General features: G+C 39.7%; 1 protein-coding gene across 5 annotated transcripts in view; it reads left to right on the plus strand.

The window, feature by feature from the left end:
- The window catches only part of usp36 (ubiquitin specific peptidase 36), a 77167-nt gene that overhangs the window by 17736 nt on the left and 37722 nt on the right, over nt 1-21709 (plus strand). For all 5 annotated transcript variants that reach the window (XR_005946583.1, XR_005946584.1, XM_041216877.1 and 2 more), the window contains exons 2-9: nt 1331-1592; nt 2581-2799; nt 14486-14596; nt 15436-15538; nt 16258-16325; nt 18150-18220; nt 19372-19454; nt 21551-21662. Coding sequence is in view for 3 of the 5 variants with exons in the window: in XM_041216877.1 (XP_041072811.1) it covers nt 1340-1592; nt 2581-2799; nt 14486-14596; nt 15436-15538; nt 16258-16325; nt 18150-18220; nt 19372-19454; nt 21551-21662 (1020 nt within the window). In the remaining 2 variants the exon portion in view is untranslated. The remainder of the gene's footprint in view (nt 1-1330; nt 1593-2580; nt 2800-14485; nt 14597-15435; nt 15539-16257; nt 16326-18149; nt 18221-19371; nt 19455-21550; nt 21663-21709) is intronic.

Raw genomic sequence — 21709 nt, forward strand, 5'->3', positions numbered from 1 at the left:
TAAGTTTTGGTCCTATGAGGAAAAGTTGTAGTTGTATTACATTTTGGCTAATTACCTGGATCTCGCCAAATCAATGTCAATACAACAACTTTGTTTAGATCCTAGATTGTTGTGAAGAGAAGGCAAAATACCTTTTATTGGTTTCAAAGTTTAAGGTTTAATGGAGTTAGAATTGATTTTTCAATGCAAAGTAGGCTCTTGGTAGTGTCTACTATGGTAGCTCGTGTCTGTTGTATGTAAGATTAATGTAGAATGTGTCTCATTGATAACTCTGAACATTAACTTAACTCTTGTGGGTCCACCATTCTCTTTGACAAAGGAGAATCTTGTGGAGGAACTGTAGAGCAATGTGTTTAATTAAAATTAAAACACCACCTAAAAAGTGTCTTTAAAAGGGCAATGAACTTCTCCATCTTGTGGAGAACTGGGGAAAATGTATGGCCACAGTTGTAATGAATATTTGGTAAAAGGCGATCAGACTAAATTCTTTGCCTTAAGTTGGTGCATGTAATTAGGCCAAATCTACCTATTTACTTTGCACCGGACTTTGCACATTTCTTACCTGGACTTCCGAACTGGGCCTCCTGCAAAATGTAGAGCATGTCTGTTCTGGGTGTCCTTCCTCGTAGTGCAGGAGCGCCTGGGGAAGCCAAGCCGCACTCCCTTTATTTAACGACACTAGCTGCCATATTCCGGTACGTTTAAAGGTATCAAAGCCACTTGGGGGGGTGCGTGCATCAGCAGTATAGTCATCCAGGAGCTAGAACTGGTTTTAATCCTTCTAACATTTCCTGGGCAACTGTTCTTGTAAGTAAGTTGGAACCATCCAACTTTAGCTTGGAGTTGTGGAGGGTTGCAGGCGTAGGGCAATTCCATTGGAAGTCCAAACTTTCTGGGAAATTCCTGCGTAATCAGTGCATTGGGGCTTCTGAGGGGTCCCTCAGCACATCTTCAGGGGTGGGTACCTCCGGGTACGACCATCCGGAGATTGCAAGTTGTGGGCCATTGTGTCTACTTGTGACTTCTCTCTGTTACCTTGGTTAATCTCTGCATTTCAAATTCCCTAGTCCTTGAGCTAGGTATACATTGCAAAGTTTGACTTTAGGTTCAGTGAAAGATCCTTCTGGAGAAACATGTTGCATGTTCAAGTTGAAGAAATGAATAATAATTGGCAAAAGAAAAATATTAATTCCGCATGCTATCTGATCACTTTGCAATAACAGTGCCACGATAAACCAAAGGGAACAAAGTTAGCTCAATTTTATATCGATTAGTTAATTGTGCTGCTGGTGGGAGATGATTTAAGCTCATTACATTTTTTGTATTTTAGTTATGCACCATGCCTATAGTAGACAAGTTGAAAGAAGCCCTGAAACCTGGACGGAAGGATTCTGCTGATGAAGGTGACCTCAACAAGCTGATTGCAGCTTCAGCAAAGAAGGTTCTTCTTGAGAAAATTGAATTTGAGCCTGCCAGCAGGAGCTTTTCCTGTCAGCTAGAAACTCTGAAGAGCAAATATGTCATTTTGAACCCTAAAGCTGAAGGGGCAACTGGTCAGAAAAATGCTTGTTCCACCCCAACAAAAAAACAGGGTAATGTATATCCAACCTATTTGAATACTATTTTATTGCTAAGCGCAGCCTGAGGTTCAGTGAATGTAGTGGCTATGGGAGTGTAATATGGCTTCACGTTTCTGTGTAACTGGTATGAATTGATGACTTAAACATTTGCAAAAAAAACTTGGATGTCACTTGCAATGATTGTAATAGTGCTACTAACAAAATTTGTATTTTCCAGTGGGCATGAAACATCAATATATACTGTAATGGCTGCATTCTAGAAGCAAACTGATGAATTTTCAGTTGTTTATCTGGCTCATTTTTGGGAATAGGCAGTGTTATTTCTGCAACTGTATTACTGTTTTTAAGAAATAGTAAATGCTAAATTTGCATTTAACAAAAAATAACCTATAAGGTTTGCATGTTGGTTTTGCAGTTTACAATGTCAGAATTTGTGTGGAAAATGTCATCAACCAATATTCATATTCCTTAAATGATTCCCATGAAGAATAGCTTCATGTTCTTTATCTAATGAGATCAGGGTATTTTAAAGTTTGTAAACACGATACATGAATGTTCTTTGCTTTTTGTTGTTTAACTGAGATTGTTGAAGTGCTGTGGAGATGCGGATGTGATTTTGAAGAAAGGTCTAATGCTGAGTTTTGGTTTCAGTTTTAAATTTAAAACATTTATCCTAAGAGCAGAAAGTGTCTGTAATGAAAGACTTAACAGTATATTAGCTGGCTTGTCCTTGTACAAGAAGTTCTTTTAGACATTGTTACAATAAAGCTCTCTCTGAATATTTAAACATTTAAAACTGTTCCTGTAGCTGCAAATTGGTTATAGCTCAATTCTTATGAATCTGTCTTGTCATTGTTAGCTGATATGTCAGCCCTCATCAGTATTTTCTTGTGGAAATAAAGCTGGTGTAACTGTAAAGGAGACCTTTGTCATTTATACAGTTGAATTTTCACTGTTTCCCTGTTTCCAAACTACATCATGCTTTTTTTGTACTTTTCAGTCTATGAAACCAGTGGCACTCTAAATGATGGTATCCCAGCCCCTCAGAAAGTGCTATTTCCTATGGAAAAACTGTCCATGAAATGGGTACGTGTGTGCAGAGTCGGAGCTGGACTCCACAACCTGGGAAATACATGTTTCTTGAACTCCACTATACAGTGCTTGACATATACACCACCGCTGGCCAATTATCTCCTCTCAAAAGAACACAGTAAGACATGTAAGTTCAATGTATCTGGAATCTTTGAAGTCTGATATATTGAGAGATTCTGGTACTCATTGACTTCCAATTTTGTGAAAAATAACAATGTTACATTTAAGATATATTTGTCCCATTGGCTCAGAAGCAGTGTTCCACGTGTATTTGTTGCACGTAGCCTTCGTGTTGAGGATTCGGTGTACATTATGATCACAGACCTGGAGTGAAAGTAGAAAAGGTCAAATCTACAAGGAGCCTATAGAAATTCAGAGTCTATTTTACCAAGTCTCTGTGGAACTGACATTGTCAGTACTAACATACTCAGTACTGATATTGTCGTCCCTGATCTGAAGCAGATAACAACATATTGCGTTGGATTTGGAATGCTGGGGCTTCAGGCGAGACTGAGGATGGGGAGGAGGTTGATTGGAAGGTGCTGAGCTGGATTCCTCTAGGAAATAGGAAAGCTGTCAGATGACTGGTGATGTTTTATACTGACCAACCAGCTTGTGAGGTTTGAAGCAGTTGAATCACCTGCCCTGTCAGCTGCAGACGATGTCCTGGCTTAGAGATACCTGAAGGAGATTGAGATAACAGCCAGAGGTTATTTATAAATTATGCTGCTTCACAGCAGCTGATATAAAGACAAGGTGTAAGCTCTTCATTCTTCCAAATTATTTTGATTTTTCTGACCTCGCCCCTTCAGGTGCAAACCTTGCTGGGGTGGCCTGTTTTCTTGGGCAGCAGCAGAGCCTGGATGTTGGGCAGGACCCCACCTTGGGCCATGCTGACCCCTCCCAGCAGCTTATTGAGCTGCTCATCATTGCGGATAGTGAGCTGCAGGTGGTTGGGGATGATGCGGGTCGTCTTGTTGTCCTGGGCCACGTTGCTGGCCAGCTCGAGGATCTCGGCCATCAGATACTCGAGGATGGCGGCCAAGGAGACGGGGTCTCCGGCCCCGACACGCTCGACATAGTGACCCTTGCGCAGCAGCTGGTGGATACAGCCAACGGGGAACTGGAGACCGGCTCTGGAGGAGTGAGTCTTGGCCTTGGCACGCCCTTTGCCTCTGGTTTTACCGTGACCGGACATTCCGTTGTTGCTCCTGGGTGCACATTTTTTTGTCCTTACTGAAGTAGATACTGACACTGCATGCTGTAGGCTTAAGCATAGGCAAGAACAATTGTCAAATTACACTTTGGGGAGAAGGGAGAGATTGCAAGTTAACACCTGAGGGTGCCTGGTTCTCCTTTGAAATAACTTTAACTATGGAATATTTTACCAGGCTAATTTAGTTTTTGTTGTAATGTGAGCTTTGAATTTGAGTAGGAAATTACTGGCTTTTTTAAAATGTGCAGTGTTGCTGTTAGCTACTGGGAAAATTAACGATGGAGGCTAGGACAGATTTTATCACATTTGCAATTCCCTACTCGTGTCATTCTTTGTAGTTGTGAATAGAATTCAACATCTTTTCATTTTTGTTTATGCAGGTTAATACTACTTTTTATATTGGTAAATTGATTTTGAACTGATTTATCCCAGTAAGATTACATCCAATGTCAGTGCCTTCAACAACATTACAATTATTAGATTGACGATGACCAGCTCAGTGGGACAATTCAGTAAACCTTGCGTATTCCCACATTGACCCAACACATCCAGTCCAGAGTGATGCGATGGATGATTTTCTTTCTGTTGGGACCGTTGTAATTTTGGCAGTGAACCTAGTTCCTGGTGGTTGCCAATCCCACTACTAAACTGCTAATAAAATTGTAATCTCATGCAGAATCCATGGGATGGCTGTGGTGGGGATTATATTTAAACAAACACTTACTTACATTTGAGCTGGTGTCCAGTTGATATTAATCCACCGTGTTGAGACATAGTGGCTTAACCCAAGCTTATTCTTGCCTGATATACTCTGTTTTCCCCCCACCTTACCTCTTTCATCTTGATGAGAAAATTGTCTCATATCAAATATAAATTGATGATGTTTTCATTCACAGGCAAGCCTGTTTAGTTTCAATTTAATGCTATGACATCAAGGTGCAGAAAAGGTCTACACTTGTTCTGGTCCATGCACACATACAGTGCCCTAAAGCATCAGGTGCACATTGTGACTTCTCTGCAAGCTGTAGTGCAAATGTAGGAAAGTTGGATTCTGATGTTTCCTTCCTAAGCAGGGTGCAATGCAGATGAGCCATAAATTTAAAGAAATCTATTCCTTTTTTATTTTTTGACATTGCAATTGGATGTGTTTTATATGAATTGGGAGCAGGAGTAAATTATTGGCCCCTTGAGCCTGCTCAGCCATTCAATAAGATCATGGCTGATTTGATTGTGGCCTCAACTCCACATTCTGCCTACCCCCAATAACCTTCTGACTCCCTTCTCAGTCAAAAATCTGTCCACCTCTGCCTTAAAAATATTCATTGACCTTTCCTCCACCACACTCTGGGGCTGAGTGTTCCAGCAATTCACGATCCCACGAGGAGAAATTTCTTCTCATCTGCATCTTAAATGGGTGACCCCTTTATTTTTGAACTGTGTCCCCTAAATCTAGTCTCTCCTACAAGGGGAAACATCCTTTCAGCATCCACCCTGTGGTCCCTCAGGATTTTGTGTGTTTCAATAAGATCACCTCTCAATCTCTTAAACTCCATTGGATACAGGCCCAGCCTTTCCTCGTAAGATAACTGCACCCCCCCCACCCCCCCACCCACCCACCCAACCAAACCCCAGGCATCAGTTGAACCTTCTCTGAACTGCTTCTAGTGCATTTATATCCTTTCTTAAAAAAAGAGATCATAGTATTTTAGACTCATCAAGCCTCTGTACAAATACATATTTCAATGTAAATGTTTTCAATCCTATGGATTTGTGATCTAGAAACAGGAAAAAAAATCCTAATTAACATTCTTGCAGCTGTGTTTTTTCAACTTGAAATTCGCATAAACCTTGGTGTGAGCTGACCGAAGTGGACATAGTAAATTACTGTGCTTTCTGCAGTGCTCAATATTAGAAGCTGGCACAGTCCTGTACTAGGTTCTGAATTGTAGCAAAAGCAGGTTGATGCAGTGTTCAGAACTTGTCCTGAGGCAGTACATGGGTTTGGCAACAAACAGTGGCTTTATATAAAAAGAAACTTGCTATCGTGTTGACTTTGCAATATTCTGTGACACTACACCTTGTGACCTGTCAATTCCCAGTGCCCTAATTTAAAAATGAATCATGATATAGAACGCAACTGATGACCATAAAATAGAGGTACATTGAATAAAAACTTGCCTATTGATTGCATTAGAAGTACTTTATTCAATGTAGTTGCCAGCATTTGACACTGTCGATTTAGAGAAGAGAGTAAAAGTACAACGTGGCAAAGTAAACATTTTTTTTAGCACACTGATCCATTTAAACTTCATTATGTCTACTGTACTTAATCTTGGGGAGTTGATGGATACTGGGAAAGTAGCAAGAGATTAGCATAACATGCTTATATTCAAGATAATGTCAGAATTGACCACTTTCAGTTTTGCATAAAATAATGGCATTGTTTGTCAGGAGTAAACGTTAAGATTATTTATACTATAATAATAACCTAGGAAATATGGACTAAGAAGCCAAAGGTTCTGACTGACCCTCCTCGACTTGGAGGGAGTAGAAAAACACTGATGTATTATATATAACTTACAAAAAGCTATTCAGTGTCTCTTCTGAGAGGGTTTCAAACTCGATACCGAGGACTTGGGGGTAAATCTTGGCAGTGAATAAAATCTTACAGGTAGAGAGTGATGAGTACTGATCATAGGAGTTTGGGAAATGTTTTGGGCCTTGATGCTGTGAGAGCTATTGTTTCTAATTGAAATAAATGACCTAGATTCAGACACTCGGTAGAAAGTGGTCATAGTTGCAGTTGTTTCCAAATTAGGAGGTGCAGAGAGACTGCTCAAACATTAGAGTGAATTGGTCATAATAAATATCACCCCTGTGCTTGCTGACCTACATTGGTTCCAAGCTCTATTTTAAAAATCCTGTCCTTGTTTTCAAATTCCTTCACGGCGTTGCCCCCTTCTTACATCTTTTGCATCCTCCAAACTGACAAATCCAGGGAAGTGTGGGATCACCCACTTTAATCCAAGAAAGACATGTTGTAACATTTTATTAATGGTGAGAGACTAGGAGCTGCGGAAGAGCAAATGTTTAGGTTTCTCTGTACACAGCCACTAAAAGTTAATGCAGAGTAATGAAAAAAATAATCAATACGGCTAATGGAATGTGGGTTGGAATACAATGGGCCGGGGTGTGTGTGCGTGCGTGCCAGTTATGCTTCAGTTGTACAGAGCCTTGCTCAAACCCCGTCTGAAATACTGCACTTGGTTTTGAGCACCACATTTCAGATAGGATATGTTGACCTTGGAGAGGGTGTAGCGCAAATTCACAAGAATGATGCCTACCCCTAAAGGGTTAAGTTACAAATATAGTTTGTATAAATGTGTCAGCATTCTTTTCTGTTTAGAAGGTTGATCTCATTGAAGTACTTAAAGAATTTGATAGAGTAAATTTAGAGAGGGGGTGCGATATTAAAACTAGAGCTCTGCCATTCAGGAGGAAAATCAGTAAGTTCATTTATTCACACAAAGGACAATGAGAATAATCTCCAATTCTTTTTCTTTACCCCCTCCCAAAAAGTCCTGTCGTGCTGGTTCAATTGACATTTTCCAAGACTGACATGACATTTTTTTCTCCCAGTAAAGGTGTTAAGGGACAGGTGTCATAGGCAGGTAAATGGCATTGAAATGCAGACCAGCTAATTGTCCCCTAATTCTAATTGTCCCTTTGTTCCCTGTATGTTTGACCTGATGCTAAAACCTATCCAACCAGTGCAAAACAGTAATCACCAAAGCCACCAGTATTGTGAATCACAGAGCCAAGATAGTAGGATTAAAAAAAATCAGAGGAGATAATGATCAAACTGCATTCTGACCTTGAATACTGTGTCCATTTTTGGTTGCCATCAGACAAAGTAGACAGTGCTGTGCAGTGGAGCTGATCCCTCTTGTCGGGAACCTGAGTTCTGAGGAATGATTTGAGAAAATGTTGCTTTTCAACCTAGCAAGGAGGTATCTGAAAGCTGAAGTAAAAATAGTAAGCACTGGAAATACTCAGTGGGTATGGCAGCATCTGTGGAGACAAAGAAACAGAGTTAATGTTTCAAGTCAAATATGGCTCCCCTGTTCTGAAGAAGAGTCACATTTGACTCGACATTAAATCTGTTTCTCACTCCACAGATGCTGCCAGATCTGCTGAATATTTTCTGCATTTCCTGTTTATATTTCAGATTTCCAGCATCTGTAGTATTGCTAAAATTGACCTGGTAGTGGTGTATAAGGTTAATGGGACTGAAGAGGTAAACCCAGAATATTATCTGAAGTTTAATTGCAGGAGTAGAATAAAGAGGCACAGGTTGAAATAAATAAAGTGTAATTTTAGGGCTGATAGTGGGAAACTTCCATGGTGATCAAAGTGCAGTACTCTTTGAGATTAAGCGATGGAGATGATGGATTGGCAACTTTAAATTGACGATAGAATGCTGCAAATAAGTGGGTTTTGGGATTTAATTTGTAATAAATTAAGATGAGATGATTAACCTTCCTGATCTGTGATAATCATGTGCTTTTGGCTGAAAACTAGTGTATAGATCTGATTTGGAAGCTTGTTTAAAATAGAGTGAACTAAACTATCCACCATCAAAAAACGAAGTGTTAATCATCTGTCAATTGTAGCAAAAAACAATAAAGCAACAGTTATTAGTACTTTTGTGTCAGTGCAAAGCAGTTTCTGTAGAATGTTGCAGCTGCAATTAGATTAGAGAGAATGAAATGCTTTTGTACAGTTATATCCTACAATGAATAAAGCAATTTGTTTTCAACTGCATCTTGTATCTTTGTAGTTGTTTGAAGTGCAACTTTTGACTTGGCAAATAGATAAACCCATTCAAAAAATACATGCCATAAAGAGTTCCTATGGGTGGGGGCTGTGCAGTTTCCCTGAGATAAACTGTATTGTAATTAGTGGAGTAAATTGTAGATTATGAGCATACTGAGCATGTCCAAAGGAAGCTATGTCACTCAGAGGATGGCTGGAGCTGCCCTATATGGTGGTCTTATTTAACCATTGTAAATACATGTAAATAAATGTTTTTTGAACAAAGACCATTGCCTCCAGCGAGATCTCGTCTAGTATAAGAGGCTAACAAATCCTGAGACAAACCCATCATTATAGATGGTGGCAGCCTGACTATACTCACAGCAGAAAGGTAGAAAATGGCAGGAAAAGCCTCAAGTGTAACTCAGCAGATGAAGGACTTTCAAGACCAACCCAACCGGAGACCACTGAATAATGATTACTGCCAAGCAACTGGAAGGACAAGTACAGTGGGAAAATACAACCTTGAATCTGGGTGTGCAATGGCTACTACTTCATCCCTACCAGAATCTTTTCAAAATATTGAGAGCCCCAGACAGGCTAAGCAATTGGTGAACAAAGGTTTTACCCAATACTGCAGCGCCTCACGTCTCTCAGCTAAAGAGAACAAAGATAAATTGAGCACTTTGTTATACACTATTGGGAGCGTAGCAGATGACATGCTTGTCAGACAGTGGGTGTACGAAAGGGCAGCCTCCTATGAGCATATATCAGAGCCTTTGACTTCAATCTTTTAAAAATATATATATATTATTGAGAGGGTAAAATTAAACCAGCGCAGCCAAAAACAGGATGAAGGGATTGCACCATTCATCAATGACTTGTACTGCTGAGCTGCAAATTTGAGTATCAAACACCAAAAGATGACATGATCAGAGATTGAATAGCTGTTGGCTTCTCTGACTTTTTATAATCTTAGGAAGATTTAACTTGAAGCAAAACTGTACAGCTTGCCAGACGGGCCGAAGAGGGGAGGCAGAATAAGGCTTTTGTTTGAGATTTGCGAGGGGAAATTTCCCAAGAACAAACTAATGAAGTCATTCAATTTATTGGTTTGTAAAACCAAAAATATAGCAAGGCAGCAACCAGAGAAATGCCCTGAAAATGCACCAACCGCCATTTTCCAGTGTCCCTGTTGTGGTGGGGAGAATGCCCTGCCTGAATTGGGCAATGCCATGGGTGTGGCAAGATAGGCCATTTTAAAGTGGCCTGCCGTTCCAGGAAATCTGTGTTTATAAGACAAGGAGAAATCAGTTAACGGAACCTCCATCTGAGAAACTCAAGACCTTGACAACCAGGAAAAGACTATCCAAGGTAAAATAACGCACATCATGGATAATGAAAACCAGCTTTGGAGTGCTGACATCGAGGTAAATGGGCATCAGACCAAAGTCAAAATAGACAAAGGAACAGGTGTCTCAGTGTTATCTGATAAAGTTTCATGACTGAATAATGTAACTCTGCGACCTTCCTCTGAGGTGGGAGTTATCCCAATAAGAGAGCAAGGGCGGAGACAAGCTATCTTTTGCCATAATGGGAGACAACTCATTGATACACTATGTCCTTCCAAATCAACAGTGTTCTTTATTAAACAGACATGCTTGTGTAGCCTTGAATCTTCTCTGCTCCCCAGCTGCAGCAGAAACGAGTTGACTCACTACACAGTGAGACAGCCTTTATTGAAGAAACACCATCCCTTGGCTCACAGGAAGATATTGCAGATTTTTCACTTCTCTTTAGAGACGAGCTAGAAGAGGCAGAAACAGGATGCAAGAACAATGACAGTGACCACCTGCTATATGAGATTCTAAACCTTAATTTGCTCTTTCAGGAAAGAGGGCAAGAGAATGAAGCAGCCGCAGAGGCGTATGATCTGTTAGAAGAGGATCTGGACCTTGTTACACTGACTCCACTGCCAGTGATTGTGAAGTCTTTGTTGTCTCCTTTGAGGAGAATCATTCTTTGAAGTAGTAATAAAGTGGTAAATTTGTCTACATGTTCCACTGAGCCCACCGATGACATGCATCAACAATTGCAAGCAACCAGCAGAAAGCTACCCATTCCAAATTGGATCAAATCAATAGTGAAATTTCAGAGGCTATTTATACGAATATAAGCTGGAGCTCACATGGATCTCATCAACATGCTTTCTCTTAGTAAAGAAGCAGAGGCCCAAATTACAGAGCTTCGACAGCTGAAGGGAACCTTAGAAAAACTAGCTGACCGTCACATGGAGCTTGAACGTATTGATCTTAAGCAAGAGTTGGAGAAGTCTTAACTACCTAAAAGAATGCTGAACTATAAACCCAGCCATTAGCAGTCACCCACTACTATCAAGCCACAGAGGGATTTACACATCCGATATATTGCAGCAAAAGAAAGTGAACATATTGCAGGACAGGAGTGTATAAATGCTATAGTGCATGTCAGGAAATCTCCACAGCATCAGATGAAAGAGTTGGCTGCAGAACAACTATCTGGAGAATTACTGGCACTACCTGTCTTTCCTGTTACTACTGAGACTTTTGTAGTAACAATGTCTGATGCTTTCAAGCAAGTCTGTAGACCAGCATACTACATGGGAACTTCGTACAGATCCAGGTCCTCAAGCTTATTTCACTGTTGATGTTGGCACAATCCTACTTTTCTGCTGCTGGACTGAATTTAAACTCTGACTCCAAGGCTAAAGGATTAGCGTCTCCTATTCCTTAACCATATGTTAACCATTCCTTGCATAGGCAAGGTGGCAGTGACTGTACGTTTATTGATGTCAACTCCAGGCTCACTTGCACGCTGTTGGTTGCTTGTGTGGCATGAATCAAATTATAGAATAATTATGATACAGAAGGAGGCCATTCGACCTGTCATGTTTGTGCTGACTTTCTGGAAGAAAAACTTGCCTAATTCTACCAACCTCCCCACACCCGGCCTTTTCCCTGTAGCCCTGCAATCTCTTTCTGCTTCAGAAAATTACCTAATTCTCTTTTTGAATGGCTCAATTGAAACTGCCTCCACCACACTTCTTGGGCGGAGCATTCTAGATCCAAACTACACTGTATTTTTTTTAAATGTCCTCATGTTGCCTCTGGTTCTTTGCCATTCACCTTTTAAATTGGTGTCCTCTGTTTTCAAGCCTTCTGTCAAAGGGAACAGTTTCTCCCCAGCTATTCTGTCCAAACCTCCTCATGATTTTGAAAGCCTCCATAAAATCTTCCCTTCTCCACAGAGAGCAGCCTCAGCCTCTCAAATCTATCTACGTAGCTGAAGTTCATTGTCTCTGGAACCATTCTCGTGAATCTTTTCTGCACCCTGTGTAATGCTTTCACATCCTTAAGTTATGGATTAATTGCAGTTTCGTTCAGCTTAATGTTGGAAAGATCGATGCCATTGTTTTTAGCATACACTCTAAACTCTGACCCCTTGGTTCCAACATTCATCTCCCGAGCTACTTTGGTGATCAAAACTATGCAACTGTGATGTGCTCAAAACTGTGCTAAGCTTCACCTATTGCATCTGCCATTACCAAATCTGGTGGTTTCCACCTCCAGTGTGGCTGATCTGTGCTTATACCTCCAACCCCCTTTTCTAGCTGCTGAAACGCTCAAACAAACTTCTTCGCTACCTTCAGATTCCTAGTATTTTTTTCACTAATTAATTATTCATTGTCCATCCTCAATGACTCCAACTTTCCCAAAATACAGGGGCTACCTGAATCATGTACCATGCAAACAAATGCTATTTCAACAGTCGGAAGCTCACTGACCTACATTGGCTCCCCTTGTTCCCCAAAACATCCAATTTGAAACCTTTGACCTCACCCTCAAAGAAAAAACAAGCACAAAACTTTTATTTCTAGAGGGATACAATTGAAAAGTAGGGAAGCTATGCTAAAGCTCCATCGAATGTGCAGCTCTGGTCGCCAGATTATAGAAAGGACATAGACTCGATATCCTTGTTATCCGGGCTTGTTTAACCTTTTCGCTTGAGGAGCCACCTTTCAGTTTTTTTCCCCTCTCGTGGGGACTGGTGTACAAGTTTTGGGAAGAAAAGGAAACCGAATCACATGAATGGAAATTTATCTGTCTATGAATCCAAACAATAGAAACCTGCATCTTTATGAACAAGCTTCAAATGAGAAGACTAATTTATTGCCTTCCCTTCTCCACACCATATTGAACACTGATGATATCTGGCATTATTTTTGCTTGTATAAGAAATCAATGCCTGCCTGTACGCCTGAGGTAGTGCGTCAGAGTATCCTGGACAGATGCCCGTCTGTCAGGAGTGATCTTGATTTTTGTCCAAACTTTTCACATAAGGGGCTCCTCCTGGGCAGAAAAGGAAATGGCATCAGATGAATGGAAATTTATCTTGCTATGAGTCCAACAACAAGAATCTACATCTTTATGAAGAAGGCATAATTGCATTCATTGATTAGTATTATGGGTGATTAATGGTGATAATTTCCAGTCCTGCTGTAGAAATGTAGTTTACCTCATTATTCTTCTGTGTATCTTGGACAATGCTTGGCAGGCCACATAAACAGGTGTGGCAGGTCGGATTCTGGCCTTCAGCCTGCCTGTTGGACAAGCCTGACGTAGAGGCGTTGGAGAGCATACAAAGAAGATTTACAAGGGTGATATCAGAAATGCATAGGTATGTGTATCAAGAAAAGATCAGTGACTATTAGAGGTCTTTGAACAGAGAGATTGCTGTTCCCCACAAGAGGAAACATAACTAGAAGCCATCAATATAAGATGATCAACAAGAAATCCAACCGAGAATTCAGAGTAAACTTCACCCAAAGAGTGGTGAGAATGTAGAACTTGCTGACATAGGAAGTGGTTGAAGTGAATAGTTTAGGTGGATTTAAGGAGAAGTTAGACAAGCACACGAGGGAGAAGGGAGTAGAGGTTACAATAATAGATTTAGATGAGGAAATATGGGATAAGACTCATGTGGAGCATAAATGCTAGTATGGACTGATCAGGCTGAATAGCCTGTTTCTGCCATATATCCTATGTATGTATATAATTCTGTGCCCCATTGTGTTCCACTTCACTATCTCTGCAACCTCCTCCAACCATACATCCTCTTCCATATTCAGTTCTCTCACCCCCTCTCATACCTATCCTTCTCTGCCACCATAGGTAATGAAGCTAGCAGTCACCTCAGTCCTTATCTCTGGAACACTGTCCATAAATCCTTCTGATTCTTGCTATTCCTCTCTCCTTCTCAAAAAAAAATCTTAATAGTCCCTTCTTGTAATTTTCATTTCAGTGACCTCGCCTCTCCTAACTCCGTTCCATGATTCAGCATCAATTCCTCTTTCTGTTCTTTAGAAAAGCATCTTGGGAATATTTGTGTGAAAACGTGGGAATATTTGTGTGAAAACGGCGCCTTTATAAGTGCAAGTTATTCTTGAAGCCTGCCACTCAACCCAACATATTGATTGAGTATTTTATTGGGTAGAAAACCTCAATGCAAAAAAAAAATTGTCCAAGAAGCACAGCAGTCCAGCAGAGCAATTACCTGAATAATGGAAAACTAGGCATGGTAGCTGGTCCAATTTATTTTCTATTCAAGTATTGGCTATTGGTCTTGCAGTTGATCTATCAACACTTTTATTTTACCCAGACTTGATTCTCGGACAGCTATTCACATGGAGTTCTTCTTGAGTCATCAATACGTGAAATGCACCCATGTTTGGTTTATTTTGCAGGTCCCCAGGCTGGATTTTGTATGATCTGCATCATGCAGAACCATCTGATACAGGCCTTTGCCAACAATGGAAACGCTATCAAACCATTATCTTTTATTCGTGAACTAAAAAGTAAGTTATTGTGATTTTTCATTGCTGTAATACATTTTCTGAGACCCGTGGCCTGTAATAATGAACGTGCAGTTCGTATAACTAAATAAGATCTGTTCAGATAACAATCATTACAACTTGCTCCAACTTGTACTTGTTCTTGGGCAAAGCACAAGAAGCTTTCTGTATGATGACTTGTTCCTGAAGGTCAAATTAATCATAAATAAATGCCAGCTTTTTAAAATATAGAAGCAGGGCTTTGTCGGTCAGCCCTTTGAACCTGTTCCTCCATTCGATTAGGTCATGGCTGATCTACATTTTTTATCTGTGTCTACCCACCTTGTTAGGCTTGTGCAACAAAAATCTATTGATCTCAGTTGTGAAATTTTCAATTGACCAAATCAACAGATTTTTGAGGGAGAAATTGACCAAGCAATGAACTTGCTGATCATGGGCGTGATGCCGTAATTTTACTATGACAGTACTTTGGCTAGACTCTATAGTACAGTGATATGAAGTGAATTTCTCAGTTTACTAACAGTGCTTAAACTTTTTAATTGCCATGTAGCTTTATGAAACATTGGTTCTGTATAACTCCCTCCATTATAGCTTATTGTCCTTAGTGTCCCCCTTGGTCTTTTGCACAAGAAGATTCTATTATGCTCCTGCCTTTCAGGCATGTTGCACTGTTCAGGCCATGCTGTTTTGTTAAAGCATTCACATGAAAATAGCCAGAATGACACCAGACTTGGATTTCAAATTATCCATTTATGTCTCAGTGGTTAATGCTCCTTGAGATTTAGAATTTTATTCCTGTAATACAAAGCACCTGTTGGTGTGATTATTAATATTAATTACAGAAATAGCAAGACATTTTCGCTTTGGGAATCAAGAGGATGCGCATGAGTTTCTGAGATACACCATTGACGCTATGCAGAAGGCCTGCCTGAGCAGTTGCACCAAGTATGTTAAATTTTCTACCTAATATTAGCATTATCTGGGGAGGAGGTCAATTCAGTTTGTACTTGTTAAAAATAGTGATATTTGTGGAGAATAGAATTTTTTCCTTTGTGTGCAGTATGCCTGTTTATTAAGTGAATTCTAAAAATGTACTCACTTTTCGTGCTATTACCTGGGTATCTGTGTTTTATGTGAAAACTCAGACCTGTAAATAAGTACTGTTGTGGAAGTGTGTGTGAAATTTGCTGACTTGTTTTGAATGCTGTTTTGTGGTTGCAAGTCTAAGTGGAGGAAGGCCTTTTGATAGACTACTTGTTTTCTTTCTTGCATCAACGTCTTAATTGAGAATAGTTTGTTTCTTCATCAAACTCTATGCAATACAGGTCATGTTATACGTCAGAGGTTACTAATAATGTCTTTCAAGCCTGAAACACTATGAAACCTGCTATTGCATCAGTTTAACATGATTAGGAAGCACTTAGTTGTTTCAGTACATAATAAACCCCTGTGCACTAAATAGAAAGCTGTGGCTGAAATGTAAGGTAGTTCAGTGAAGTGCAGCTAGGAAGAAAAAAATTTTAAAACAAAAATAATTTGTTCCCTACTTGAATGCAGCAGTGTCTTCTATGTGTATATGTAGGCACACAATGTCTATCCAATGTAATTCAGTTCACTTAATGGTATAATAGCACATTTTTCTCTCACCCCCCCAACTCTCGAAGATTGGACCGACAAACGCAAGCTACTTCATTAGTGCACCAAATTTTTGGAGGATATCTTAGGTCCAGGGGTAAGTAGAATGAAAAGATTAAAAATTTTTTATTATGTAGTTGTGATCACTAAGTTCTTGAATGCGCCTCCACGTTGAAGCAGAGTTGTTGAATATTTCATGTATTACGAATTGCAGTATTCCCCATGAATGACAATGTATGTAATTTGTTGACTCTGCCTTTTCGACAAAATGCTTTTAAAGGAACTTCCTATTTTATGATTTTAATTGCTTACAAAAATGCTTACTGAGAAATCGCGCATCAGCTCGGGTTATGTAGATGGTTTACTTGTTTTAAAGGTTTTCCAAGCCTGTCTTGGTTATATGTTAGATGAAGTTCCAGAAAATTTTTAACAATAGATAATTCATCAAACAAAAATTATCTTAAAAGATGTTCCACAATAAGAGCAATCTGATTTCTTTCATGCGAAGTATTTGAAACGGAACAAGTTGTGGTGGCACAGTGGTATTGGTAGTTGATTAGTATTCCAGAAACCCAGGGTAGTAATCTGAGGATCTGGGTTCAAATCCCACCATGGCAGGTGGTAAAATTTGAATTAAAAAACTAACAATTAAAATCCGACCATGAAACCATTGCCGATTATCATAAAAACCCATCTGGTTGACTAACATCCTTTAGAGAAGGAAATCTGCTGTCCTTACCTGGCCTGGCCTACATATGACTCCAGACCCACAGCAATGTGGTTGACTCTTGATTGCCCTCGTTCAGAGGGTATTTAGAGATGGGCGATAAATGCTGGCCTAGCCAGCGACTCCACATCCCATGAACGAATATTAAAAAAAAGAAAAGAAATCCATGAGGGAAGATTTTTTTTCCCAACTGCTATGTTCAGCCACTGAAGGCCACATTCAATATTTGCAATGGAATGCCATCAGATATTTACTTCCATTTCTGGTATCTGGGAAGCAGTAGCTGCACTGTTAGTACGGTTGCACAAAGTTCAAACATTGATGTGTCTGTGTTTTATGTATAGTGAGGGTGTATGTGTGTATGTGCAAATTGATCATTTAAAAATACAAATTTTCGATCATATCAGGTGCACTTCCCAACATAACTAAACATATTGAAGAAACTCCTGGTAGCAGAATGATTCACTTTACCTTTATAAAGCGATAAATTACCAGTTAATGTTCATAATTTCTAATAAAGAGAGTTCATAGTCTCAGCTGAGCCTTCACTTAAAGGTGCTGCAAGTTGCCCAGCTAGTTTTGTGTATGTCCTTGTAGCTAATTTAAAGTTGGCAGAGGCACAAGAGCAGATCATGGAATGATGGGACATCGGGTGTAACAATACATAACAGAGAGTATAATTTAACTTGGAGAGAGAAAACAGTTTTGCTTTTAAAATATGGTCAAATGTCAAAATGAGAATTTTCAAGATGCAATGCTACAGAGAAAAATTTAGGTACCTTAGTAAACTTTCATATCAATTGGGGGGAAAAATGCTTTTTGCCATTAACAGCTTTTTGTTGAGATTTGTTTGAGTGATGTTGGTATCATTAAAAGCATTTAAGTGCAGTTTGATGTGAAGGACTTAAAGGTTAATAAAAGCCAGCATCTTTAGACCCTGGTCATGTTTGGCTATTCATGCAGTATTGCAAAGAAATGGCACTGGGTAGGAGGTGAAAGATAATTAACTGTTTCCACCATAATTATGTTTACAAAAATCTTTGGAAAGTTGGGTTGAGAAGATAAAATAGAGCAGTTGTGAAACTGATAGGAAGCCTCAAACTAAAGCAAAGTATTTTCCCTCAGTCTGAATTAATATCCATTAATAATTGTGATATTTTTGTGTTTTGATCTTTTCCCTTCCTGTACCCAAAGTTAAGTGTTCTGTGTGCAAGAGTGTATCGGATACATATGACCCTTATTTGGATATTGCTCTTGAAATAAGGGTAAGTGAACGTTTCTTAAATAGAAGCCACAGTTATTTTGTCAAGTACTTGGATGTAAATGCAGATGTTGGTCCCACTTATGTGGAATCAAATAGCAGCTTATGGTGATTCGCTGTCATTGGAGTTGTGATTGTTTCATTGGATTACAAATGAGAATTACAGGAAACTCTGCTATTGAAGTCTTTACTCTGCCTTGCTGTTTTTTGTTTTAATGTACTGTATGTTATGCCTCTTTAGCTCTGAACTAAGCTGTAAGTAATATAACCCCAGCTGAACAATGTAACTAACATTGTGCAAATATACTTTATTATTGCAGTCATTGAATGCTTCTCTTCCCCTATTTTGAAATGTGAAATTATTTAATAGTGAGAATAATATATGGGAGGTCTTGTGGCGCAATAGGTAGCGTCTTGGCCTCTGAGTCAGAACCTCTGGGTCAACTCCCACCCCAGGACTTGATGGCCAAGGTGGCTTGTTCATAACGTGTGCACACAGGTTGAGTATGAACCTGTATCCTTCCAACACACACCAATGTCAGGTGGTAACAGTGGGAGAGATTCCCAGTCAACCATTTGAGGAAAAGTAAGTTGGAGCCTCTACTGTTACTATTCACAGCTCCAGACTACAACATGCATGCAAAAGTGCATGTTGCCACAGCAACTCAGACTTTTGAGTGAATTGTAACACACGCAAGAATAATGTAGGAGAAAAGTTACAAAACTGACTATCTGGGTGGACTTTATATTGTTCTTGCACTTCATCTTACCTCCTATTTTACACAATAGTGCTCCCAAACATTTTTTGAATGCTGCTGAAGTGCATGAGTTATTACAGAGTACATTGCATATAAAGTAATTGATACACAAATGTTACATACATTGTAATACCTCTTGTGTGTATCATGTAGAGCGTAATGTATAGTTTGGAGCAGGATGTTCTATACAGGGTAATACAGTTAGAAGCTCCAGTGTGTGTTATTTGCAGATTTTCTTTGGGCCATCAGTACAATTTTCATGGTTTAAAAATCATGATGGTGTCTTGAGTAATAACAATTGCAACTTAGAGCATAAATATAAAGTTCTGTTTTTTCTACAAGTGGATGGCTGTTCTGTTAAATGTTTTAACCTGATCCATATCTGATTGTCTTTCAGCAAGCACCCAATATTGTCAGAGCCCTTGAGCTCTTTGTGAAACCTGATTTTCTCAGTGGAGAGAATGCTTACATGTGCGCGAAGTAAGTGTTTTTCAAAAATTTTAAACATGTTCTGTGGATTTCCTGAAGACTTAGCAAGCCTTAGGTCCCAGCTTCAGTCTTTACCCTCAGCTAGTCTAATGATTAGGGGAGTAATTGATCACAAGCTCTCTGGATTAGGGGAGGAAAATTCTTCCAGCATGATTCTCATTCCTGATCACTACGTAGTGATCCCAGATAGATACTCACATGGAATTTGGATTAGGAAAGGTTCAGGTTTGGGTTTGATGCAGTCCACTGACAAAATGGTGTCGAGGCTCCCAAATCAGTAATGGTCACACAAAGGGGAACATTACTTATTGAGCCAAATCTCTGTGAAAGGTAACAACCCTCTTCAAGAGGAGGGAAGAGAAAATATTTATCCCATCAACTTGGGAAGCTTGTGAACTGGTAACCTAGTGATCCTTCTTGCCTGCTGCTGCTGTTCGTCAGATTTGTAGGTCAGATTTAATTCACCTTAAATTAGCAATTTCTGCATGAAGCCCACATCAGCACTTTGTCCTGCATGTGCATGTTGCCACAGCAACTCCAAATCTCTGGGAGTGGTAAATAGCTGAGTGCAAAAGTACAATGCAAGTCCTTCAGGAGAGACATTTTGCCATAGCTTCATCTTGTGGATGTGGGTATTATCATACCTTACTCCCCACACTTATTTTTTTATCCCTGGCTCCTCCTGTGCTATGTACCATATCTGACAAGTTAGTGACTTAACCTGTTTCACGAACTTCACCTGTGATGCCTTGATACTGACCAAGGAAATCAGTGTGGGGAGGGTGTTGCAGCTTGGAATCCCAAGTGTCCCTGTTCCGTTTGTGTTGTTGTGACTTGGTGTTCATGTAAAACTAACAACATTTTGTTTTGCATTAACTTAATTGCATTCTGCAGTCTTGGAATGGATTCATAAGAAACTGAACAAAACCGATTATTATCTATTAGTCCAGATCAGTTTTTGCGAGACTCTCTTCTAATTCATTCACGAAATGTGGGAATTGCTGGGAAAGCCAGCCTTTATTAAACATCTCCAATTGCCATTAACTGAGTGGCTTGCTAAATCATTTGAGAGCAATTAAGTGTCAATCACATTGCCATGGGTCTGGAGTCCCATCTAGACCAGTTAGTGAACAAGTTGGGCCTTAAAAGGTAATCCAGTTGATGCATGATCACCATGACTGATACTGTCTTTTAAATTCCCTATTTGTTAACTGAATTTAAATATCCCAGCTGCCATGGTGGGATTTGAACTAGTCTCCAGGTCATTAGTTGAGCCCTCTGGGTTGCTAGTCCACTTATATAATCACTATGCTATTTTATCATGGATTCATGTGGCTGAGACGATGCCCTTTTACCGTCACTGCTTGATTTCTGCAGAATTACATTTTTGTAAAGGACACCGGTGTTCAGTCCAGCAATGGAAGTATACATGTAGGAGCAATATGTGACATTTGCAAGTAATCCCAGTTTTGTTTTATTCTTTCATGGGATGTGGTCGTTGTTGTGATATTACTTTGAGAATATGCTAATGAGTAAGTAGCCAGGATATAAACCTTGTGACCAACAGACATTGTTCAGAGGAGCTCCCTGTTTAGCTAGCAGCATGTGCTATGAAGGAATTACAGCTGTACTTTCCTGTTAATAATAGCTGTTGAATCTTTATAGCAAATCTGTCTTTTGAGCCATCCTGTACTAAGTATTCAAAAAAAATCGAACCTACATTTTGTTTACTAGTCCTGTGTGGGATTGGTAAATTTGTATTAAGTAAACATAGAAATACAGCAGGCATCGCTGGCAAGGCCAACATTTGTTGTCCATTCCTACTAGCCCTTGAACAGAGTGGCTTGCGAGACCATTTCAGAGGGCAGTTAGAGTTGACCACATTGCTGTGGCTCTGGAGTCACATGTAGGTCAGATCAGGTAAGGCCAGCAGATTTCCTTCCCTAAAGAACATCAGGAAGTAAGGAGGTCTGAATATGGACCTAGGTTTTCCATCCTTGGTAGAGCGGACCAGAATAATATCTCTGACTTTGCTTTAATTGCTTCTAAAGGATAACTTTGACTCCAACAGATAACTCTTTATTTAGGTGCAAGAAGAAAGTTCCAGCTACCAAACGCTTTTCCATTCATAGAGCATCAAATGTGCTGACCCTCTCCCTAAAGCGATTTGCAAACTTCAGTGGTGGCAAAATCACTAAGGTGAAGCAATTTTCAATTTACTATTGAAGTTTTTGGTGGCTATCAAA

This window comes from Carcharodon carcharias, chromosome 22 (genome assembly GCF_017639515.1).
Source record: "Carcharodon carcharias isolate sCarCar2 chromosome 22, sCarCar2.pri, whole genome shotgun sequence".
In the NCBI taxonomy this organism is placed as follows: domain Eukaryota; kingdom Metazoa; phylum Chordata; class Chondrichthyes; order Lamniformes; family Lamnidae; genus Carcharodon; species Carcharodon carcharias.